Source organism: Pisolithus orientalis (assembly GCF_024613125.1).
Source record: "Pisolithus orientalis strain OTSU chromosome Unknown F5J12scaffold_6, whole genome shotgun sequence".
Lineage (NCBI taxonomy): Eukaryota > Fungi > Basidiomycota > Agaricomycetes > Boletales > Pisolithaceae > Pisolithus > Pisolithus orientalis.
Genome location: NW_026260787.1, coordinates 23079 through 46509, shown reverse-complemented (window position 1 = coordinate 46509; position 23431 = coordinate 23079). Strand labels below are relative to the sequence as shown.

The 23431-nt window shown below is 50.7% G+C and overlaps 10 protein-coding genes across 10 annotated transcripts; 3 read left to right on the top strand and 7 right to left on the bottom strand.

Moving 5' to 3' along the window:
• Nucleotides 1-113: 113 nt before the first annotated feature.
• Nucleotides 114-3768, bottom strand: F5J12DRAFT_716504 (uncharacterized protein; the record flags this gene model as incomplete). The annotated part of the gene is made up of 6 exons (XM_051741011.1): nt 114-830; nt 882-1078; nt 1137-1649; nt 1703-2768; nt 2834-2983; nt 3034-3768. The coding sequence occupies 6 exons, from the start codon at nt 3766-3768 to the stop codon at nt 114-116; spliced, it is 3378 nt and encodes a 1125-aa protein (XP_051602431.1).
• Nucleotides 3701-4352, bottom strand: F5J12DRAFT_811951 (uncharacterized protein). Its single transcript, XM_051744864.1, has 2 exons — nt 4278-4352; nt 3701-4224 (listed from the first exon to the last, which is right to left on the bottom strand). Exons 1-2 carry the CDS (start codon nt 4322-4324, stop codon nt 3819-3821), a joined length of 453 nt encoding a protein of 150 aa, XP_051602430.1. The 5' UTR covers nt 4325-4352; the 3' UTR covers nt 3701-3818.
• Nucleotides 4353-4555: 203 nt separating this feature from the next.
• Nucleotides 4556-6164, top strand: F5J12DRAFT_811947 (single hybrid motif-containing protein). The gene is made up of 6 exons (XM_051744863.1): nt 4556-4692; nt 4747-4889; nt 4947-5009; nt 5064-5483; nt 5530-5602; nt 5660-6164. Exons 1-6 carry the CDS (start codon nt 4560-4562, stop codon nt 5803-5805), a joined length of 978 nt encoding a protein of 325 aa, XP_051602429.1. The 5' UTR covers nt 4556-4559; the 3' UTR covers nt 5806-6164.
• On the bottom strand, nt 5941-7560 carry F5J12DRAFT_780736 (Rad1/Rec1/Rad17; the record flags this gene model as incomplete). The annotated part of the gene is made up of 10 exons (XM_051742506.1): nt 5941-5973; nt 6024-6180; nt 6238-6302; nt 6357-6518; nt 6586-6607; nt 6659-6751; nt 6806-7202; nt 7251-7320; nt 7389-7457; nt 7519-7560. 10 exons carry the CDS (start codon nt 7558-7560, stop codon nt 5941-5943), a joined length of 1110 nt encoding a protein of 369 aa, XP_051602428.1.
• A 98-nt stretch (nt 7561-7658) lies between these two features.
• On the top strand, nt 7659-9247 carry F5J12DRAFT_811922 (PLC-like phosphodiesterase). The gene is made up of 3 exons (XM_051744862.1): nt 7659-8116; nt 8166-8673; nt 8733-9247. The coding sequence occupies exons 1-3, from the start codon at nt 8107-8109 to the stop codon at nt 9121-9123; spliced, it is 909 nt and encodes a 302-aa protein (XP_051602427.1). The 5' UTR covers nt 7659-8106; the 3' UTR covers nt 9124-9247.
• Nucleotides 9248-9782: 535 nt separating this feature from the next.
• F5J12DRAFT_811918 (uncharacterized protein) lies at nt 9783-11504 on the top strand. Its single transcript, XM_051744861.1, has 6 exons — nt 9783-9947; nt 10081-10304; nt 10363-10371; nt 10431-10526; nt 10589-10634; nt 10706-11504. The coding sequence occupies exons 1-6, from the start codon at nt 9797-9799 to the stop codon at nt 11065-11067; spliced, it is 888 nt and encodes a 295-aa protein (XP_051602426.1). The 5' UTR covers nt 9783-9796; the 3' UTR covers nt 11068-11504.
• On the bottom strand, nt 11286-12888 carry F5J12DRAFT_716460 (uncharacterized protein; the record flags this gene model as incomplete). Its single annotated transcript, XM_051741007.1, has 7 exons — nt 11286-11366; nt 11419-11505; nt 11564-12002; nt 12060-12282; nt 12336-12382; nt 12432-12551; nt 12620-12888. 7 exons carry the CDS (start codon nt 12886-12888, stop codon nt 11286-11288), a joined length of 1266 nt encoding a protein of 421 aa, XP_051602425.1.
• A 213-nt stretch (nt 12889-13101) lies between these two features.
• On the bottom strand, nt 13102-14359 carry F5J12DRAFT_811908 (TBP-domain-containing protein). Its single transcript, XM_051744860.1, has 4 exons — nt 13874-14359; nt 13540-13812; nt 13396-13485; nt 13102-13304 (listed from the first exon to the last, which is right to left on the bottom strand). The coding sequence occupies exons 1-4, from the start codon at nt 14300-14302 to the stop codon at nt 13236-13238; spliced, it is 861 nt and encodes a 286-aa protein (XP_051602424.1). The 5' UTR covers nt 14303-14359; the 3' UTR covers nt 13102-13235.
• A 589-nt stretch (nt 14360-14948) lies between these two features.
• On the bottom strand, nt 14949-16362 carry F5J12DRAFT_811900 (uncharacterized protein). The gene is made up of 5 exons (XM_051744859.1): nt 16210-16362; nt 16024-16151; nt 15766-15961; nt 15486-15679; nt 14949-15427 (listed from the first exon to the last, which is right to left on the bottom strand). The coding sequence occupies exons 1-5, from the start codon at nt 16243-16245 to the stop codon at nt 15166-15168; spliced, it is 816 nt and encodes a 271-aa protein (XP_051602423.1). The 5' UTR covers nt 16246-16362; the 3' UTR covers nt 14949-15165.
• Nucleotides 16363-22209: 5847 nt separating this feature from the next.
• Nucleotides 22210-23018, bottom strand: F5J12DRAFT_811884 (uncharacterized protein). Its single transcript, XM_051744858.1, has 3 exons — nt 22996-23018; nt 22525-22897; nt 22210-22469 (listed from the first exon to the last, which is right to left on the bottom strand). Exons 2-3 carry the CDS (start codon nt 22795-22797, stop codon nt 22389-22391), a joined length of 354 nt encoding a protein of 117 aa, XP_051602422.1. The 5' UTR covers nt 22798-22897; nt 22996-23018; the 3' UTR covers nt 22210-22388.
• Between the last annotated feature and the right edge of the window lie 413 nt (nt 23019-23431).

The window sequence follows — 23431 nt, the reverse complement described above, 5'->3', positions numbered from 1 at the left end:
ATTCGGACCGGAATTTGCCATGGCTGCACATTACATAATACAAAGATAGTAGCTACGACTGGGAGGGAAACTTGACTACCCTGCTGAGGTTGACCTAAACTCGTCCGCTGTTGCTACAAGACGCATCGTTGGCAACGTTCGCCAAGAATCACAAGAAAGGTGCTCACCTGCATAAGCCGCATTGCCTGGTCCACCTGCTCTTGCGTGAAATGACCCCCCGCTGTCGCGACCACAGGAAAGTAATGTGCCGGAAGACCACCAGGTGGGCGGGGAATCGCATTTCCAGGAACTTGCCCGGCTTGAATCTGCATTTGCGGCTGAGTCGAAGTTAAAATCGGAGAGGCGACATTGGATAGTGTAATGCCATTATGGGGCGGAGAACCCTGCGGTACTACACCAGGCGACGAAGTTGCCGCGCGCGACTGGTAAGGTGGGGAGAGATGTGCCCCAACAGGAAGACTATTCTGCACATTGTTGACTCCTGCATTCTGTGCCGGCGTAGGAACCTGCGCCGGAACCTGTCCCTGCCCTTGCGCTTGAACTTGTGCTTGCAACTGTGCCTGAGCTTGCGATTGAGCGGCAACGGCGGCGAGAGCACGCGCCTGGGCTACCTGAGCCTGCAGCATTTGGGGTGACATCCGGGCTGCTGCAACTGCCACTGCTGTCGACGCCATAGGTGTAGGCATCCGTTGCTGCTGAGATATGTTCACCTGCGGCACGGGTTGTGCACGAATCTGAGGGACAGCCTGTGCAGGCTGTTGCACGGCACGGGTCGCCCCGTTGACCTGTTGTGGTTGCGCGGCGGGCGCAGCGGCAGCGGCAGGGGCCTGCTGATCCGCGAGTTCGTAAAGCCCTTCTAAACCAAAAAACATTTCACTTACTCCTTGGGCGGCGACTTGCATTCTGAGTTGCTGCTGCCGAGTCATCTCATCATGTCTGCGTCGTGCCATCAACATCTCCTGATGCTCCCGAGTTTCCTTGTCAGCCTTCAAGCGGCTGAGTTCAGCCGGGCTCATCTTCGGCATCTTGTTGTATTGACTGTGGGTGTCGTGGATATTGGATGACTTCCTCTGATTCACTGTAGAAATGGCAAGTTAGCAACTAGTACACACTCAGTACGGGATACGACATCATACTAGATGCCTTCTGCGTGATCTCCCGCTTCTTCGCAACCTTTCGTATGGTTTCATACATCAAGGTGTGCCTGCGTCGCTTCAACATATCCGAGCTAATCAAACCCGTATTCTGATTCTGCGAAATCGACGCGCTGGCAAGACGCTTAACGCCTCTCGTCGTCATTTGCGCCTGAGGTGTGGACGACGCTATAGGCGGAGGGGTACCTTCCGCCGCCGCAGCAGCAGGAGAAGAATTGACCTCAGGATGTGAAGGTCCGTATCGAATACCCCCAAACTTGGTATTCCATCGTTCGAAGCACTCCCAGGGCAGTCGTTTATCGAAGGGTATCGCAACTCTCGACGAGTTGAATACGTCAGTGATGAGTGACCAATTATTCGGGTATTTATCGGCCAACCGCTTCAGGAGAGCATCTTCCTCTGGACTCCAAGCATGTTCCGCTCGCTTCTTCGTATCCTTGGGTGGCTGAGGGGCAAGGACACTAATTAACTGCGGCTTCACGGATTCAAAGAGCTCTGCGTAGTAGTTGTGATCACCATTCACAGTCTCGCACAATCCAACCACTCACCAGACAGAGAATCATCCGAGATCTTGCCAGACGCTTCAGCTTCCGTGACGGCAGGTTCTTCTGGATTGACCCAGCGTCCGTTCTTCCATCGCCTCGCAGGATGTAGTGGTCCAAGGAGGACGGGTTTACACATCATAAACTTGCCCATGGGGGCCATCTTCGTGTACCCGGAGTCATCGAGACGCTTACTACCTTCGCGCTCCGTTTTCTTATCTGCCTTTTCTTTTCCCTCAGCCATAGCATTGACTACATCTGGGACACCGAGAGGCTGAAGGTCAGGAAAGATCACCGAGAGATCAGGTGGCGGACAGGAGGGTTCCAAAGCCTGGTCATCTGTGGTCAAAGCAGAGAAATCCTTGACAAGGTCAAGATCTTCGTTCTCAATGAACAACTTCCTCTCATCCGAATAAGCGATGCGTTCCCGCAATGGCACGTATAGGTTGGACTTCACCGTGGCAGCTTTCGCAGAACTGGATGCCTGCGTCGTTTCACGTTGTGAATCCGGTAATGATCCAAGAAGGGGATCCGTTGAACTGGGCTTCAGACCCTGCGGTTCCGCAGCCTCCATCTTAGCCTTCTGTCCGTCGTCACCCACTGATTCGCTTGCAACCCCACCGGCGTTGGCGGCTTGCAGCGCAGCAGGGTCCTCCACATCCTCGACCTTGGGGCGAACACTCTCCAGAACTGGACTCTGACGCAGGCTACTGTCTTCAGAACTGTTTGACCCTCGACTTTCGAGGGCCTCCTCCAAGACTTTCCCCGTCTCCAGGGAGTCCACAACTTCTCGCTGCTCCGCCTCCGCGTCATCATCCTCGTTATCCGAGTCATCGCCCGTCACCGTGGAATCATCCTCCCTACGCTCTGATGGTCGACCATCCACATCCATATCTTGCGATGTCCTGTGATCCGTTGTAGTCCGCGGGCGTTTCCAATGCATGCAGACACCTTGCTTGATCCTTTCCTCGGGAGTCCCAGCTGCATGCCATTCGAGAACCGCAGTCGAGAGATTGAAAGCCAGCACATACTTCCACCGACGCTCCTCGCGGAAATCAACCCTCATCCATTTCTGTAAAAGGATACCATAAGAATGATCGTGCCACGAGGCAGAACAAATGTATGCAAACTGCTTACCATTTCGTCCAAAAGGTAATCCCAATGAGTCTTTGTCATGCCTCCAAGGTTCCTTTGTTTCTTTGGTTGTCTATAGGACCACTTGGCAATGTTTTCCAGGCTCTCGACTCGTTCCAGAGTGCGCATCAGCCGAAGCTCTGTAATGGCCACCTGCGAATAATGAATTGCACAGCGCAGACGTCTCAGTGAATACAACCTACACCCCAATCTCGTGTACTTAAACACTTTGCCGCTCTAGATACCTTCTTGTGTATCGGGTTTGCGCGAATTGAGGCACCCCACTTCACGAAGCCCAGAGGCGTCCACCCTTCTTTGGTCTTCGACTCTGCCCTATCCTTGTCACGCTTCCGCTGCTTTGATGACTTACCTTTCCGAACAAAATCCGGGGGTAGAAATTTGGGCCGAGGTAGAGTGTAATCAGGACTGAAATGGTGTCGAGAAATCTCCGCCTGAACCGGGGTGGAAGGGGAATCCGCGGTCGGTTCAGGCTCGCTACTCTCAAAACTGAACACTGGGGCCGTCAATGCCGGAGAAGTCGGCGTAGGTATAAGAAGTGCTGGGTGTAGTGTAGCTACGTCGACAGCAGTGTGAATGATCATCGGTTGTTGAGGCTCCGGTTCTTTGTGATCCAGTATGAATGACGACGGAGAAATCGACCGAGGAGACGGTTCTCTGGCAACTTGCGGCGTTTCGACGGCTTCTACCAACACAACCTCCTCTCCCTCAGTGTCACCAATAGTCGGAGGTTCGGGCGACGGAACGGGATGAAGTGATGGTTGGCTAGGGCTACGGTGAGGGACTGATTGATTGGGTTGAGGTGAGATGTGCCGCGAAGGTGACCTGGAAGGTGAAATCTTTTGGTCGTCCGGTCGATATTCCTCTTCCTCTTCTTCCTCTTCCTCCTCTTCGGCTTCTTCCTCCTCCTCTTCCTCCATGGGTCGCTTACGAGACACGCTAGAAGGAGTTGTTGGTGGAGGTGAAACTGTCATAGACACCATCTCGACTTCAGGCTCGTCGACTTCCATGAGTGACCTCGGACGAGGTGATGCTGGAGGTTCTGACATTGGAGAATCGACATCGACATCGTCATCACCACTGGCGTCTTGTTCCGTATCTGATGGAAGCAGGAAAGGAACGAATAGATCGTCTTCCGAGAGATTGGACACCATGCCGGATTCAGGACTGGGAAAGGACGTGTTTCAGCGCACCGTGCTGCAACAGAACTCCCCACGCACTTCTTGTCCAAGTCGAACCTGTCCATAAACTCATGTAGACCATCTGTATCATCTTCCACCTGGTCAAGCTCATCCATGATAGACCCTGCTCGGTGTCGCTGGCGCATCATATAATACATTTGTCGGAGGAGCTCATTTCTGTGCTGTGCAACTGCTCTGGAACGGAGTGATCGCATGAGTGCAATGTGAATATGAGTAAAAGCACTTACCGAAGTTGAACGACCCGTTCTTGCACCAAGGATTCTATCGTTTCCATGACATAGGAATCTCCCGCGCGCTGGCCTAGAAAATGAACGTGTGTGAGACGTCAAAAATCAGCTCGTCGCCTGTACAGGCCTCGTGCAACCTGAATCGCTCTAATATGTGAAGCGACTTGCTCGCCGTGACGCTGTCCAAAGAACCCCTGGTGGGTCAAGTCCTTGCAATAATCGTGACGGGCACACTAATAGTGGGTAGATGGGTGGGGGGGTCGAGGGGGGTCGACTGAGAAGATGTCCGCTTGTCGATTATTTCACCCCCACGCGAGACACTCCGACTCCTGGGTTGAAAAGATGCTCGCTGCAGGTCACCCTCGGGCATTCGGACGTGCCATGCACAGCGCACGGACACTGCTCCGAAGACGATGTAAGGTGTCCTCATATCAGTTCATCATCTCACACGTCACTAATTTCTTCACAGGTCTGCACCAGACTCGAGCGCGTCTTGCCATCACCAACCTTGAAATGCCCGCCATGTCACCAACTATGACCGAAGGTGGGATTGCTTCGTGGAAAAAGAACGAGGGGGATCCATTTAGTGCTGGTGATGTTCTACTGGAAATCGTGCGCCAAGCTCTACTCGCCAGCTTGGCCTGAACTCTAATTCGTGATGACGGTCAGGAAACAGACAAGGCAACCATTGACGTGGAAGCTCAAGACGACGGTGTTTTGGCCAAGATTTTGGTATTGAAATTCTTAGACAACTCAAGCGACCATACAGTGACTCGTACCACCTAGACCCCCAACGGCGCAAAAAATGTCCCCGTTGGGAAGATTATTGCCCTTCTTGCAGAGGAAGGAGACGATATCTCCAACCTAGAAGCACCGAAGGAGAGGACTAAACCCTCACCTGATACGGACGCTCCAACCACTTCTGCACCTGAGCCCCCGCGCGCAGCATCACAGCAACCTGGTTCCGTGCAAGAAAAGAAGGAAGTACATCACCCGACTCACTCGAAGCCTCTACTTCCTTCGGTCCTACGTCTTCTTGTGGAGAACAACATCACGAATGCAGAGGTTATCAAGGGGACTGGTGTGCGGGGCCAACTCACGAAGGGCGATGTCTTAGCACACCTTGGCAAGGCGTCAAGCCCAACTGGTACCTACAAGGAACCCAAGCAAGAACCTGTCGTGTCGCAAAAGGTCGAGCCACCTAAGGTAAGATAATCGAGCTGATCGGAGTACAGGGCTGACAAGGTCGCAGCCCCTCGATGGCGCTGCTATTCGTCAATTGATCGTGTCTGGTCTTTCCACTAGGATGAAACCAAAGGCACCGGGTACGTGGTACAAATGTCTACAGCTGCGATTTTTGTGTTCATTAAGCTGTCTACAAGTGCCCTCGATACCGCTCACGTTCGACTCGGTAATTGCTGACTACCTCCCACCGACAACCGAGGCGGTGAAATCCAGTTCAAGTTTGCAAAGCCAAACTGCCTCGCCTCGAAGTAGTAGGGCAGCATATTTCGACGGGCTCCTTTGATAACATCACCCTTCATCCTAGACTAGTAGATTTTCTCCGGACACCCAGTACTCCTGTTGTCCAATGACTTGCAATTGAGAGTGAACGGACACAAAATACAACCCACACCGTCACCCCAAAGCATTAGGGTTATTGTTAGGAAGCTACTTCTTCATCTAATGCTAGACACTATAATGGATAAGTACAGACAACCAGGATTGCAAGGGAAGAGACCGTACTCGAAACTCGATAAAAGAATCAGACAGCCCTGCTCGTGGCTTGGGTACGGGCACCAAGAATTGCAAACTTAACAACCCTTCGTCATCGATCCGAAGGGAAGTCTTAGTCGAGCTCTGCAAAGCACGCAGAGTGCGCGCGATATGCGCGAAATTGTAGCTGATCACCACGTCATCATCTTGCGAACTTCAGAAGTCACACGACTCCAATAAATACCTTGCCCTCATTGGACGGAAACACTCGAAAGTTTCTAATACTTCGCGGTCGTTAGGATAATCCATCTGCTCCATAATTAGCCTATACCACTGGGTCATGGGTCGAATCTGTCAACATACCTCTGTTGTCCCAAAACTACCCGTCGCTATGATACGGAACAGGGGCTTCGCTGGCATCCCTCTATGCGCCTTTCTGACTTCCGCAACCGGATTACTGACGAAGGTGATTTTGTCGCATGATGGATCGAGCTCAACAAGCGCATCCCGAAGCCACGAGGAAGACTAGGGTAATATTTACTCAGAACCACATGCGCAGCAAACATAGACGCCAGCTAAAATGAAATCGCACCTTGAAAATTATTTTCAATACACTAAAAGTGAACGTCAATTTGACAGCTGCGCAAGCTAAACATACGACTAACGTGCGATCACCGTCAAATGGAAGCTCAACAAAGGGTTCCGGGTCAAACGTCACTATCTCGCACGTCGTAGTCGGACCAGACGAGTCTTCCGCACTGGATCACAATCACCACTGAACCTATCACTCGTGGAAAATACGCAGTGCTCACAGCCACAGTGTCAGTGGGTGTCCGGAACCTGTGTAGGACAGCCGTGCACGCGTCCCCTTATCGCTCCCACCACCGAAGTATTGGTCAATGCGGTTGCCGGCTGGAGCATTACTTGCACCCTTCGCCTGCTGCCTTCCATCACGGCGTTCCTCGTAGCGCTCGTCGTCAGAACGATCGCCTCCCCGGCGCCACTTTTTATGAGATGAACCACTCCCTGCAGCCGACATGCTTGCTGTGCCATATATGTTCAGACACTCTATGAGGGTATTTAGTGGAATCTCGAATGTTACGGTTGAAGGGTCGACATGTGGGTCGGATAGCTGAGATGATGCAGGTCCAGAAATATCAGCAGAATAATTCCATTCGTCAAAGTGGTCGGAATATATATATGATGTTGCTGTAGAGACCGTTGGAACAACTGAATAACAGGCGGTGGCAGACGTACCTAGCAAGGTCCGCGCCTCTTCGACGGTAACAATTATGCCTAAATCAGCCGAAAGGGTGACTGATGCACGCTTTAACAACGAGGTCGACATGGAGTTACTGGGGACGTGAATCATCTCTCGGAGTTGAGTGGACTGACGTTAGAAAAGTTGATGCCTCTGAGAAGGGCGACAATGTACTTCACATCATTGACGGAGGCTGTTAAAACCTGCATGCAGTAACATGAGTTCCGAAGTCATAGCAATTCCCGACGTGAATTATGGCAGTACCGGTTTCGATTCCTCAGCCTGGATTCCTTGAGACTGGGACATCCTTCTGGTCCAAGGCAAGGGGCTTCTTCGTCACATGACCGTAACATTCCACGTCACGTGTCAGCTGCGCGCGCGCAGCTCACTGCTCTTGCATGGAGCCTCTCAGCTGAGCCCGACTCCTAAGCCATGCATCCTTATTGTGTATAACCAAACCTACGAAAAGCTGTACTTTTACAGTTCAGATGGGGATAACCGTAGGTCTGGGGCCTGCCTGCCTGCCTCTTCTTGCAAGGGCGTCACACTTGCCGCGCACCGCCTGCACATATCCCGTGTCTCTGAGCAAGAGAAGGCCTTCTCGGAGGTCACAGCGGTAAGGATACCCAGGTCGCTGTGTGCGTGGAAACTTCTTTCGGGATTAGACTCCTCCCCGTGGGTGGCATATTACAGGCGGGTCCGTCGTGAACGGCGACATGGTATCCCCGGCCGTGCTGATTAACATACGCCCGCTAGCCTGGCCGTAAGCGCTGTTACCTAGCTCTGATACCCCGTCGGGACCCATCCTGCTTTCTCAAGAGCATTCCAGACACTGTTTCACTATCCTCTTTAATGCTCCCAGGTAAGTTGACTGACGTCGACTGGATCAAACTTTCACCTTTCGAGTTTAGGGACTCATGAAACGATGGCTCTCTACGGGTGGCCAATTACGCAGTGTCAATCAACGGCCCTCGACACCCAACTCAACTCTGGAATACGTGTGATTGACATTCGGCTGGCGATCAATGGCGATCAACTTATTTCGTTTCACGGCATTGTTTCCCAGCACACTCCATTTTCGGACATTTTACATCAATTACACGCATTCCTCACTGCTCCATCAACCTGCAGTGAGACTGTTGTTGTTTCCCTCAAGCAAGAAGATGACGACACACGTCGCTTTCCTCACCTCGTACGCGAGGAAATCATGAAATCACCCGGTGGTCTAGACATGTGGTATTTAGAAGATCGTATACCAAACTTGGGCGAGGTCAGGGGCAAAGCAGTCATGTTTAGTCGCTTCGGAGGTGATGGGTGGAAACACGGTGCGGTTGGAATCCACCCACCCATTTGGCCCGATAGTGCGCGACTGGGCTTCTCGTGGGATTGCAAGGGCTCCATCGTGAGAACTCAGGATTGGTATGTGATTAAGCGAAAAAATTCACTACGGTCTTTATGGATTCATTACTGAAATTCAGGTACGCGATACCATCGTTTCTGTCGATACCTGAGAAAGTGGAGACTTGCACTGAAATCTTGGTTGCGCCAGAAGACTTTCCAAGTCCTGTCCTCTCTATTTCTTTTCTTTCGGCATCTTCTTTACCGTTCGCCTTACCACCGTTGATCGCTCTGGGCCTGGGGTGGCCCAACCTAAAACTGGGTTTCGAAGGGGTGAATTCGCGGGTGGGGAAGTGGTTGCTGGAAAGGCTGACCGGTACTGCTTCCGGGTTGGCACGTAATACTGACGCACGTCCGCGGATAAGAGGATGGGCGCTAATGGATTTCTACGACGACCCTGCTGGCATCGTCCCACTCTTCATCGAATGTAATTTCAGGGGAAGAAAAGTGGGGGAAGAAGGCTGGATTTGAAAGACTCGAGCATGACGTGACCTGGGGGTTTTATGCGGGAGAAAAGTATTGGCCCAAGAAACTGATTTTTCTGTTGATCTTAAACGTCACGAGTAATACATACTAAATCTTCTAAAACCACCCGTTCCAGCTCGCCAGCGAAGTGGGGGATCAGCTCAGTGCCTATTGCAACCGAGGAAGTTTGCCTCTTTCATACAACGAAAGATTCCACACGATCCTGACCTGATCCTGACGTGACATACCGCGCGTGGCCAGCACACGTTCAGTTTGTTTTGCATTGCAGTGCGGCTCCCGCCAGGGTCATGACTCAAGGATGAGGCAGCAGGCAGCCATACTCATACAATGTGTGCGGAGTAGAGTGATTCATTGGGGGAGCGGCAGCGGCGTTCTCGACGCCGTTGAATTCCCTGGGGTGTACTTAGGGGAGACCGTTTACCACAATCCAGATAACATGTCCTTCGCCCACAACTACTGTAGATTGATGCCCCGCGCCTGGAATCTGCTGGTGACTATTTGACTTGTTGTCTCGAATGCGCTGAAATAGGGTCGGCTTACACAATTACAGCAACAGCCTCGTTGGACCAACCACCTCTCGCCAAATACCGCTACTAATGGTATCCTGAACGCGGACACGTTTCGTTTACGCTTAAATAGCACTGCAACCCACTCTTTTATGTCTACAATTCCTTCCCATTCTTCCCCCGCCCGGTCACAGTACAACTCAGAGCAGTTAGCCATGGTGGCACGCTCTCCTTCTCGCGCCGTAGCTGTATACTGTGCTGCCTCCCTGGGGAAGCAGAAAGCTTTCCAGGCAGCTGCTCTGTGTAAGTCTGCTTACCGATAGACCACGCCCCCGTGGTCCACCCCGCACTCTTCCAGTCGTCTTTGTTGCTACTCTTTACTCACATCTTTATTTTTTTGTCGCGTCATATATTCTTTGTTCTTCTCGTCGTACAGCACTCGGATATGCTCTTTCAATCGAAGATCGTCCTCTCATTTATGGTGGTGGTAACAGCGGTCTTATGGGAGTCGTCTCCGGTGCCGTGTCCAAGTCCGAAGGCAAGGTCACGGGCATTATCCCGTATGCTATTTTCGCCGCTGGAGGCGAGAAGGACAAGGGAAATGGCCGTGCAACAGCCCACACTGTCTCTGAAGTCTTAGATGACACGCAACGCCAAGAGGTATGCTTTTGTCGCGTTCTGCAGTCGGTGGTTTGCATGCTGACACGGCCATCATCAGATAGAGACTGTGAGCTCCACCGTGCAATCACTGGTATTTCGGACTAAACCCACTTTTCCGATCACCAGATCGTTGTAAACTCCATGCATGAACGCAAAGTTGAAATGGCCAAAAGGGTAGGGGCCTTCGTAGGCCTACCAGGCGGCTTCGGAACTTTCGAAGAGGTACCGCGCTGCGTTCACTTCTAATTATATCGGCATGCTGACGACGTAATTGAAACCACCAGATCCTAGAGGTGATAACATGGAACCAACTCAATATCCACAATAAACGTGAGGCTTTCGCCCTAATAATCCTCGCTCTGACCTCACCGCGTTTCCTTTTCTGGTCGTTTATGAGATAGCCGTCGTGCTTCTCAACGTCCTTTCATATTACAATCCTCTCCGCGAACTCATCAAGAACGGCATCCAAGAAGGTTTTATAAACCCGCGCAACGAACATCTCGTTATCTTCGTCGACGGTCCCGCTGATCACAAAGAACACGAAACCTTTGACTGGGGCAAGGCAGCTTTGGAAGCCATTGACTCCTGGCAATACGACAAATCCAAAATACTGCCGTTCCATTGGAACAAGGACGAAGACACCAGCGATTTGACTAACGTTAAGGCGGAAATGAATGGCACGCCCCCTATGCTGCATGCCCTCAGGGCCACCAACGGGTGGCTTAAGAGGGTCTGGCACGTCCGCGTACGTTCCCGTGTCTAAAAAGGATCTAGACCCATTTGTCCCCTTATTTTGCCGCCATGTAGACCGTGGAGCAAGGACAGACAGAATTTGTATTTATACGTACATCGTCTGCATGCATCACACGCATACACACGCCCCATCGCTCACGTACTAGACGTTATTTTCATGCCTACTGCAATTGAACTTATGTCTTTATTGTTGTACATTGATAGCTCGTATGCAGTCCAGTCTCACGACTACTTGCCAAACGTCGGCTCGATCTTGCGAGTAAGGTCCATGAACGCATGCACATCCGCATCGGTTACCTTTGCTTTTCTCTGCACCGCATAGTCTCAGACATGAAGAAAGGTATAGCTACGACAGACACACCGCTTGGAAATCCTTGACGAAATCTTGCAACACCTGGATGCACCTAGCCTTCAGCTGTCCAGTAAGGAGACGTCCGGTGCGGTAATCCTGTTTATTGTCGTCAGTTCTGGTAGTGGCTGTGATCGAGCGCCATTCTAATAGTCACCTCTCCGATTCTTGCAAGCTCTTCATCGTCGTCCAAGAAGAAGCTTAGGTATTGGTAAGCAACGTCCACTTCTGTGTCCCCACCATATTTTCTATGCTCCTCTTCTGTCTCCCGGCCTCCAGAGAAACCATGCCTGTTAATTTTATTCTTGATCTGATTAGGGGTATCATTCATGAAGATACTTGAGGTAGCGTCCGATGCGCTCATCTTTGTCTGCGGCCCTTGTAGCGCGGGGAAAAATCGAGAGTGTATGAGTGCTGGCTTGGGATACTTGAGTTTTACAGCAACGTCACGGGTCAGACGGAAGTATGGGTCTTGGTCTATCGCACAAGGAATAAGACAGGGAATGTTCGAAGTGTCGCCAAAAATGTTGGGGAATGAGTTGGAAAATGACGGAGCTGCTTGAACGGAACAAAAGTGAATCTTTCCAATGTTGTCCCTGAGACAAACATTAATCAGAGATGGTTCAACGGAGAAGAACTGCACGTTTACTAACGAGTCATTGAAGCCGAAAGTGGCCTTGGCCTGGTTAAAGGATATCTGCCGCGATATTTTGACGACGTTGCGGTAGAAGGCGCCGCCAACATAGTCGAAGTCACTGAATATAAACGTTTTCTTGAGATCAAAACCGACGGCGATAATGTCCCTCGCGTTGCTGTACGAAAACTCGCGCGTTTGTTCCGCCTTCAATTCATGCTTGAAGAGGAACTTCTCATCGTCTGATGGAGGGTTCAATAACGAGCTACGTGAAGGCTAAGAGCGACAGACGGACCTGTGAGTTGGATGACGAGGGGGACGTTGAGGACATCCTGCAGCCATCTAACGTCGTCTACGATGATGACCCACGACGTGCAAGGCAGGGACTTACTTTGTGAAAACGAAAGGAATCATATGCCCGATGTGCATGCTGTCACTGCTCGGTCCTCGCCCGGTGTACAGGAAGAATGGTTTTCCTTGCTCATATCTATCCAAGATCTTGTCGAACTCTCTGATCGCATGACAGGTATCAATACGCTCGCCTCTATTCATTGCATGATTACACAAGAGAACGCTCACCGATGTGAGAAGAACATTCCTCGTCGGAGCAGGGGGTGTGGTTTGTGACCCGTTAGTTTCTCGAACCGAGAGAGAAGCTCTGGGTCTATACGTCGCGTTCCAAACTGAGCGATCAACTTGTCATAGTCAATCGCAAGCTGTCTTCCGTCCGACGACACGGATCCCTGGACGTCCCACGGAGTGACGACCTGTTCGTGTGCTTGGCTAGCATCTGCGGGTTTGACGACTGAGGGGCTTGCATCGTCAGCTGCGGAGTCGTTCCTGGACATTTTCTAAGACGGAGTTACAGATAGCTTTGATTAGATGGGAACTGACGGAAAGACGCTCAACTTGGTGGCGAGTTCGTCTACAGCGGCCGACATTGTCGATCTCTAGTGTAATCGTGCACGGATGATCTTTTGTGGGCGTCGTTCCTAAATCGATCCGAGTCACATTACGGCCGAGTCAGAAAACACGATCAAAACGTGAAGTGACAGCAAAAATCTGTATTTGCTCCCTGTACTAATAGAACACATGTATCGTAGGTGATTCTACAGCCCGTCTCCTGTATTGAATGCTATTTATGTGCGGGATATATAAACTACTTTATAGTCCATCGGTGTAACACGAACGAGCGTCATGGTTTCCGGAACTCGCATAGCACGGTGTATATCGTATTGAACGCGGTATAGATTTCCTCTCGAACCTATTCAACGGCAAGCAGGTCAGCGGAGGTTCACGGCCTTCCACCAACGCACGCGTCGTGACGACACACGGGCAGATCAAAAAAATCTTACCTTCGCCCCCGTCAGGACTATCTTACCGGAGACGAAGATCAAGAGTACGACCTTCGGCTTTAGCATGCGATAAATAAGACCAGGGAACAGCTGTCCCGTATCAATCAACGCGCTCAACAACTCGGCAAGGCATGCCTTGCTTACCTCAGGCTCATAACTACTAAACTGTCCGTGGCTATACGCAAGACCCTCCAGACGTATGGGGAACTTGACATCACAGCTCCCCACGATATTCTGGATCTTGAACTCTGCAAATTTTGCGTCGAAGCCAAGCTTCTGCACGATTCGCGCGTATTTGCGCGACGCAAGCCTCGAATCATCCTCGCTCTTCGCGCCCGTGACGACCATCTTGCCCGACGCGAAAATAAGGGCGGTTGTCTTTGGGTCACGAATGCGCATGATTACAGCTGCAAAACGCTAGAACCGTGCAGAGGTGCATTGGCATGCACAAGGGAACGGTAACTCGGGTGATACGAACCTTTGGGTTGTACTCTGCATTCCTAGCGTGCAATGCGATCGTTTTTAGGTCCAGTTTGCAATCCAGGTTCACCGTCGCGACGATGTTCTGGAGCGTTGGTACGATACCCTCGACGGCAGTGATATGCTGCTGCTCGAGGGTCAACGGCGCCGGCGTCGATGGTACAGGAGGCGTAGGTTGTGTTGATGGGCCGGCAACGGTAGCAGTTGTGGTGCCGTTGCTAGTCGTGGTAGTCGCATTTGGCTGAGACTGAGGTGGTGGGAGAGGGGCTGAGGCTACGACTGGGGCAGGTACCGACACTGGTGCGGAGGGCGCGGAACCCGGCAGTGCCAAACCATGTGTGGTGGTCTGTGCTTGAGCTTGTTGTGGTTGGTAGGGGACAGCGGGCCTCCCAAAGGTGACTTGACGGGCGGGCAGCGCAAAGGACATTTTTCAAAAATAAAATAAAATCAGTGCGTGGGAAAAACACGGCGCGGGAGGAAATTGAGGGAGGGAAACTGTCGTGGCAGGCTTTATATACCTTTCGAATTCAAACTCCGCCCATGATTACGATCACAAACTCCGCTGCCACAACTCTCTTACCTGCCCCCACCATCAACGTCCATCGCTTGATCCGCCCGTTCCTCTTCGCGCTCCCTCCCTGCATTCCGTGGTCGGTCGCTGCATGTTCTCAGATGTACCACCACTCGTTTGAGGTGGCCACTTGAATTTGCAGCAGGGCATGAAGTGCACTTGTCCACATGTGGGCCACAGAATGTTCTAGAACACTGCCAAAAATGTACACTTATTCCCACTTCTGATGCACATCGACCATGTTTCTGCCAAATCATGATCTTTTTCGAACAGTTTCCATGATGATGACCAACTGCCGTGTGTTCCAGTCTCAAACCGCTTGGAGTGGAGATGCAGCAAGTCGATTGGAGTCCTTTGGTGTTGTGTTGGGTGTCTTGGTCTTACATAAACCCGACTAAACATGCGTATTGTCATTACCTAATATCACCGAGGAAACAGGGGACAAAGGGAGCCCCTAAATACTGCTCTGTTCGAGCACACGTTCAATCAATGGGCACCTCACTGTATATTACAACGTTCGTCAAAGTCGTCAAGAGGACTCGTAGTACATACATATACTTACAACGCTCGGAACAAGAAACGAGAACTATACAACCGTACATGAGCGGGGCCATCACGAACAACGGAATATAAAGTTTGCAGTTCAATGGGCGGGGGGAAAGGTTACGTAAGGGCGTGTCGTTTCATCTCCGCATTCGTTCAAATCGGTACGGATTCGCTCATCGACCGCCGACTAAGGGCGCACGCTCCTCATCTTCCAAAATAATGCCTCCACGCCTGTACCTGACGGATAGACCGTAGACGCCCTTGATCACACACAATGTGCTAAGGATTGCAAATGCAAGGGCGCTCCAGTGCACGAAAGGTTCGTGCTGATGGGCAAAGATGGCGTAAAGTGACCACGTAATAGCAATCGAGGCAGGGAGATCGCCTTCTACAGTACCGAAGGCATACGCAGCAGCAGTGCCTTCCAGGAAGAAGCTGCGGAGGAACAGCACATTTGGCACAAGGCACAGCCAATAGGAATAGGACGACTTACAAGGCAAGGAAGGCGAAGACCTTGGTCCAGACTCCAGCGGGGTGAAGGCGGGCATCAACACCAAATGCTTGGAAAGCGGAGAGGATAACAAGCACGGTGGTCCACCCATGGTATAGCGAGAAGGGCAAGTGCACGAAGATCTCATCGCCAGTGGTGCACGGATAGTGGTACTTCTTCACAATGTAATAGATGTGCTATCGAACCCAGTAACACAGCGTCAGACATGTTACCCACACCCGGGTACATCGCAAATGAAAGGGGAATGGAACCGGTGACTCACCGTAACGCTACTGCTGACCAACAAGGCGAAGATGAAGGACACGATATAGTGGTGCGTCGCCCAAAGATTGACGTAAACAGCATTGAGGACTCCAAGCAGAGCAAAGCGCCAGGAAATGCCGTCGATAACGACCCTTTTGCCTTCTTCGGTAAACTGGTAAACTATGGTACCGAGTAACAAAAGGTGAATAAGGGTCCTGTAGACGCGTGTTCAGTGACCAGCGCTGCCGAACACCAAGATCGCAATGAGAGTACGCACCAAATCAAGAATGCCCACGGTGCAGGTGTGACATATGTATCTTTGGATGAATAGTAGATGTCGTGAGGAGCGGCGACGGTGTAGATGTTTGAGCCCAAGAAGAGGAAATAAACGATGATGTTAATGATCTTGATGACAACCAGCAGTCAGTGAATAATGAGGTGAGGTGAGCGGTATGAAAAGCACCTTGAGGACGATACCGTCCGACCAACGTCCTGCCATGTCGGGAGCGATTCGGCAACTGAGAACGGATACGACAATTGACAGATGGGGAGTAGAGAGAGGTGTGTGGTAGTTATTGTTTGCGGGGGTACCGGTTTATGTACTGGCATGCCAGGGCGCACACGTGCAACAACACGAGGCAACGTGACGTCACAACCTACATCACTATAGTCTGCGCCCCGCACTCCCCCGCGTAGCTACTTAAAGCTCCAAAACTACCTATCCACATCACCTTCAGCATCTCACAAAGTACTCTCGCCTTTCAGTAAAAAGCGATACCCCGCTTGGGGGGAAGGTCACCCCAGGATCGTGGGAGATCCGCCACTGCACCGGCTGGTAGTCAAATGATCAAACGGGTACGGTAATTCCCCTGGCCGGACCCGTCACTATGGTAGGCTCGTCTATTTCTGTCGCGACCCCGGTCCCATGACAAGGCACCGGGACAGCCTGGACAGCCACCGTACCGAGACCCGTTGCTCGTACTGACCAGGGGTTCCGCGGATGTCCATTTATTGAGATCGATATTGACGCCCCAATGGAGACCCGTGCCTCATTATCTTAACAATAACCGATAAATACGGCTACAGGCAGTTCAGGGGCTATACATCCGAATGCAACAGGGAAAGTTCATATGTGCATGGTGCAACATGTGAGACCGCATTGGTCACAGTGCCCAGAGACAGGTAAGTTCAGAAAAGGACCCCATTGAGCAGTGTACCATACATGGAAGATCATGGAAAATCAATAACTTGCAAAAACCGTCTCTATGAGTTCATCGCCAACTTTAATATCATCCCGAACAAGTCAATGGTCCACGATCAATGATCGCGGGTGATCTCTGCGTCATCTTTCACCTGAAGGGCAATAGTTGTTTGTGGTTTCGCTCCGTTGGGTAGATAGGGAGGGTACCAAGTTGGCTTCCAAGCAAGGGTCGTAGTTACATCGTGGATCTGCAAGCACACGTTCAGGGTCGTTCGATATCAGTGTAGTCTTTCAGCCGCCCCATATCTAGTAACTCGCATTATCTGTGGCTGCAGGTGAAAAGAAAATCATATCGTTCCGAGCGTAGAACCACAGGATCTGAAGGTTAGAACACGGCACATCGTCTTACGGGAAACATGGAGGTAACTCATGTTCCTTGCATGCACAGGCAGTACCGCCCAAGCAAATGAAGGCCACCCTAGGATTAGAAAATCAGCGACTTATTGTTCGTAATCCGCCAATACCCAACGCATGGTGCTAAGCTCTCCATATAAGAGGGCCAGATTGCCGCACTTGATTGTTGCACCATAAAGGGAAGATCAGCTATTCAGCATATCCAGCGGTACCTAGTTGCTTATCTGGGTTCAGTAAGCCAGCATTGTGCTTACACCAGTAGTGTTATCAATATACATGTTTCCCTGGCGATGGAAGGGTTCCCCCTCTATATCACCTCTGAGAGACCCTACCTGATGCCTTCCACCTCGGGCACTTCCTTACTACCTGCAGTAGACCGTTTAGTGTTTGGCAAGTCTTTGATATCCTCGAAAATGATTATGAAATAACTGTGAAGGCAAACATCACCTGAAGGTTCCAGTTTTCAGCTGATCGGGCCGATAACCAACTTGATCGTGACAATAGACCACTGGGCCTTCGCTCTGGCTTCGTTGGGCTCGAAAACACCCAGACGACAAATTCCTCCGCGATTCGGTTGGGCGGACGCAATGGAAGCTTTTTGAGAGCCACCTTTGGCATACGCAGTGTCCGCTCGGGTGCAAATAGACGCAGCAGGAAGGGTCGCAGGTTGCTAATTTGCTAGGTGTGGCCACTGTAGCTGGTTGCTGACTTGCTGTGGAATGGTAAGTAAACATACGGTCTCCGAGCGTGCATCCTGAGACGTTTCAAACGTCAACGGGCTTATCTCGTGTGAGTGAATTGAGCTGATGCATGCGAAGAGAGAGCCCTGGAATCTTTGCGGTCAAGTTGCGAGATTTAAGATCCTTGCTGTCAGTATGACGGCGACTAGACTAGTTTTGTCGTAGAATTCGTGAAGAAGCTGGTGCCTCGATGCTTGGTGACCGCGAATATTTTATTTTTCGCAGTTGTTTATCTTGCTGTATATGTACATACCTTGTCAGTATCAGCCACTCAAGTTGGTGAGAAACATCAGAAGACAGGCTAGTCTGTCGATAGCACAAGTGGATAGCGAGAACGAAGAAGACAAGTTGAAAAACATAGCACGAAGGGAGTATCGAATGTAAGAACATGCAGATATCCGTTTTTCCGACTTTTTCAAACGGCCGTGTCGCGAGTGCCGAATATTATTATCGACCCCGACGACGCCTAGCGACGGACATGCCCCAAATGAGTCTCTCTGATATGGCGGATCGCGTTATTTCTCACAATCTCCTCGCCGCACCAAGGGCAGGGGATGCAGGCATTCCGATTTGTGTCTCGAATGCCATGCGAGCGGAAATGACCTGGAGCGCTGCCGCAATTGACAAGCACGTTACACCTCATGTCGCTCGAGTTTCGGCAACCACAAGGAACGGAAGGGCATTCCTCGTACCGGCTTGAGTGCGTGCGCTGTCAATAGTGAGTAACGGTTAATCGAGGGGAATCAGATCACAGGCGAACAATTTGATTGGCATTGGCTTGTGAGTAGGTAGTACCCACAGCGCCGCGCAGGGCGTAGTTAAGTCTGGACTGTGGTTAAGCAAGGGGAAGTGGTACGAATAGGGATAACGTACGGGTTGATGGGGCCATTGTAGTGATCCGGGGTACCGTTCCCGTTAGATGTTGCCATGTCTTGTAGCGATTAGCCCATAGCCACTCTCTTTCTTAAGTATGTTTACGGGATGTCTCCAACCATCCAAAAGCCGGCTACATAAAGCTTCATTGGGTAGCAAATTGCTGGAGGACAACGTGATTTAGTGGCGGGCAGAGACGGGTGCTACGCGCACGATTGCTCCCTCCCAATCAATGAGCATCCAAAGACGAGTATTTGGAGGGAATTTCTAGATATTCCCAAGCATTCGTGATGTCTGTGTGACATCACCGTGCGGAGGGCAATGTACCTGGAGTCCAAGGATACTTGTGCTAAAAGCCTCGTGTCGGGGACGCCTAGTTATCTTCATGTCGTACGGATGTTGCCTTGCATCTGGTCTTGCCAACAGGGCTGCCACGAGGGTGAAAACAACTCAGGATAGCCCTATAGTTTCGGCCAATGATTGAATAGGATGTCGTGCCTCTGCGTGGAGGTTGCTTGGTCCGGTTAGTCACTGGTAAATTGCAGCGTCAGCGGATATCGCTAAGGGATGCCAGCCAAGGAGGGGGCAAGTTGGATGGGAGGTTCTCGATAGATAATGGCATATCTGATCTGAAGTCTTGCTCTCCTTGTGTGACAAAGGGGTTGGGTGGGTCAGTGGTGGGCAGAGGGTTGTGGAGAGTTGTATAGTAAAAAAAAAGAGCTTGGTCCGTAAGAGCAGTGGCTAAAACATGAAATTTGACTTAGCGCTGCAACCGCCGACTTTGTCTTGGAAAGCTTACTATTACCTCAAGTTGTTAGACGACCTTCCGGTCGTCCTCCACGGCTCAATTGCGACCGAATGACGAACTGATGAAACCCAGACGACCCACAGATAGCTGAAGGGTTACTGAGAAGAGGATCCCAGGTATGTCTAGGATGTTTGTCTCTGTCACAGCAAGTGCTGAACAGTGATCTGTCTGATTAGACACCTCATCTCATCCACCCACACATTCATACTAATCAAGCGATTCCCCCCTCCTGGAAGGAGGTTTACGAAAAACCCCTAGGTTGCCGACTCAGGGAGTCAATTTACTAGGCGAAAAAAGGTCAGGCTTCCTAGCGCCTAAACCAATAACTGGGAGGATCGTCGGGTTCAAAAACCGTGAGTGGTTTCCCCTTCCCCTCATAAAGCCTACATTAGATGCTTGCAGCGAGAATGGTTCGCCTGGCATCGAATCGTGGCGATGAGCTCCCGCAGCCACAGTACGCAACTGAAAAAAGCGAGGAAAACCTCATCTCCTTAGTGTGGTAGCCCTGTAGCAGTGGCGGCGAACCAGTTAGCCATACAAGGTAACAGAAAGGCGAATGGCTGCCGAAGGGCAGTCTCGTTGGACTTTCCCTTTGTCACAGTTCTCGCCTCTTTGATTTAGCCCTTCATCGAATCACCGGTTGCACGAAAGTACTGGCGCAATACAGATATTCGATCTTCATTTTATTTGGGGTCAACGATCAATCGACAAATACATACCCAAACGCAACCTTACCTGAATCGGTCACTGCTGAAGGTGGTTTGGGCGAGCCCCATTTTTTGTCCGTTGCATAGTCTCGTCCGCATAGGCGTTGCAGTTCAAGGAAAAAATGGCCATTCCAGCTGAAATAGATCTTACCGATGTTCACATGAAGCCAGGGCGAATTCGTCGCAGGTCCTTTGTGCCATCGGAGGAAGCAGATCATTTCCAAAGCACGTACTTTTTCAATAAACGAATTAGTCGTCTGTCCGACTGCTTGTGTAGAGGATCGAGTCCAGAAAGTCGATGTTGGGATCGCCAGGTTCTTGGGAAGGGTGACTCGAATCTACGACGCGTCCGTTGTTGGGCTTTCGTGAGTCAACGTTTAACCCTGGATCTCCATGCATGCTTATAGCATGAAAAATCTCTCCTAGAATGAGAACTACATCGTGTGTATAGACTCTTCGCTTGCAAAATATATGATGCAGGCCAAGCAAGGGGCTGTGTTGAAAATTTAGAGGGTCCGACCTGGTCCGACGTTTCGCTCTCCAAATCTCGAACGTGGTCCGCCAAGCGACAAGCAGCTCTGAATAGCTCCGCAAAGTTCGGAAGATGAAACGTTCTGGAAAGCCGCCAGCTGACAGTGAAACCCAATTGCAAGAACAACTCGGACAGCACAATCGAGCCCTTTTGATATCGCACAACAAAATCTGCCTTCAATGGGCACAAAGAGGACTGATACCCATGACACCATATGGAGTCTTGAACAGAGGGTTCCAGTACTAGGTTTGAAGAAAGGCGAAGTTTCGAAGAGCGAACATTATCGACAATAGCTATACAGGCACGGTCTAACAGTTCAACGGATAAAGTCATACTTAAAAAGTACTGTGCAGATCCCGCAGATCAATTGTACTGTAAAACACGTTTACGATTGAAGGCTAGCAGATCACAGAACTAGACTAGTCGCCGTCAACTATACCTCCAGTCTGCAACTCACGCACTCTCTGCAGACCACAAGTTAAAAGTTTTGTCGTAGAACTTGTAAAGAGGTTGATGCCCCGAAGCTTGGTGCCCGTGAGCGTTTTATTTCATACATATGTATAACGGCATATTTTACTATATGTGTATGTCCATACCTTGTCGGAATCAGTCGTGTTACTCAAGTAGGTGAGACTATATTATCAGCAGACGGACTAGCATATCTATACTACAGGCGGATAGACACATGACAACGCAAAAAACAAACACAAGTGACAAACATTACATGAAGAACATATCAAAAACAAGGACATGCGAACCTCCACCGTTTCCAACCTTTTCTCATGGTCGACCGAGACCTTTTCACAGGCGTGTGTCGCAAGCGACGATCAGCATTATTTCCCACCCTTGATAACGCCTAGTGACCGGTATTCCTGCCGTGACCCAAATGGACTCCTCTGATATGGCGGATCAAGTTGTTCCTCAAAACCGACAGGTTGCACCCTATCCAAGCGCAGGTGATATGGGCAGACCGATTCACATCCCGAACGTCATGCGTGATGCGAAAATGTTCTGGAGCGCTGGCGCAATTAACGGGCACGCGGCATGTCGTGATCGTGCCGTTGGAGTTTGGGTATCCACAAGGAACGGAAGGACACCCCGCGTACTGATTCGCAGACGACGGTTGGGGCGGAGGCGTGTCCTGTCAATAGTGAATAACAGCTAAACGAACGTGGGATCACGGTCCCACATTTTGCTTGGTTCGCATGTAGGTACTACCTACGGCGTCTTGCAATGCATAGTTTCGTCTGTATCGTGGTTAAGCAACAGAAGGTGGTACGAAACAAGGATGACCCACGGGTTAATTGGGCCACAGTAATGTTTCGGGCCACTCTGTCCCTCAGGAGATGCCATGGCGTTTTGGCGACTTAAACCATAGCTACAATCGTCTTCCCTTTAAGTACCTTTTTTTGGATACCTCCAAGTAACGAAAACTCGCCTAAGTAAGTCTCCATAGGGTAGTGAATTTCTGGAGGACGTCATTACTCAGTGGCCGGCAAGGACGGGTTTTACGCGTCCATTTGCTCCGTTCCAAATAATGGCACATCCCAGGATGATGCCTTGGAGGAAAATTCTAGATACCCAGGCATGGGTGATGTCTGGGACGACCGCCTGTGGAGGGCGATGAGCCCTGGAGTCCGAGGACAGTCGTACAAAAAGCCTCGGTGTTGGAGATGCCTGGTTATCCTCGTGTCGTATAGACGTCGTCTTGCATCTGGTCTTGCCAACGGAGGACGCTACGAGGGAGAAAAAAAAAACACCCAGGATAGTCACCATAGTTTCAAATTGAATGGAATTTCGTGCCTTTACGTGGAAGCTGCTTTGTTCCGGTCGGTCAAGCGAACGGAGGACAAACGTTTACACCGGTAAAATTACACTGCCAATGAGTATTTGTTAACGATGCCGGCCGAGGAAGGGGGATGGGGTAGGAGGGGTTCTCGATCGGTAGTGGCGTATCTAGCCGTGAAGTCTTACCCTCCTTGGATTTCGAGATAATACAGAGACCGCGTTTCTGTCTGACATGGGATTAGATGCGTCAGTGGTGGGTGGAGGGTTATGGAGGGTTTTGTGGCGAAAAAAAGAGCTTGGTCTGTAGGAACAGTGAGTAAAAGATGGATTTGTTTGGTAAGTCCACTATTACCTGAATCTGTTGGATGACCTCCTGGCTGTCCTCCACGGCTCAATTGCGACCGAACGACGGACTGGCGAGACCCAGACAACCCACAAATAACTGAAGGGTTACTGGGGAGAGGGGGATGTCCGGCAATTTTTTTTTTTTCTGTCATAGTAAGCGCTGAACAGTGACCTGTCTGGTTGAGACGCGTCATCTCATCTCATCTACCCACAATTTCGTTCTGATCAAACGATTCCTCCATCCTTCCATCCCTCCTGACGGGATGTTTAGGAAAAA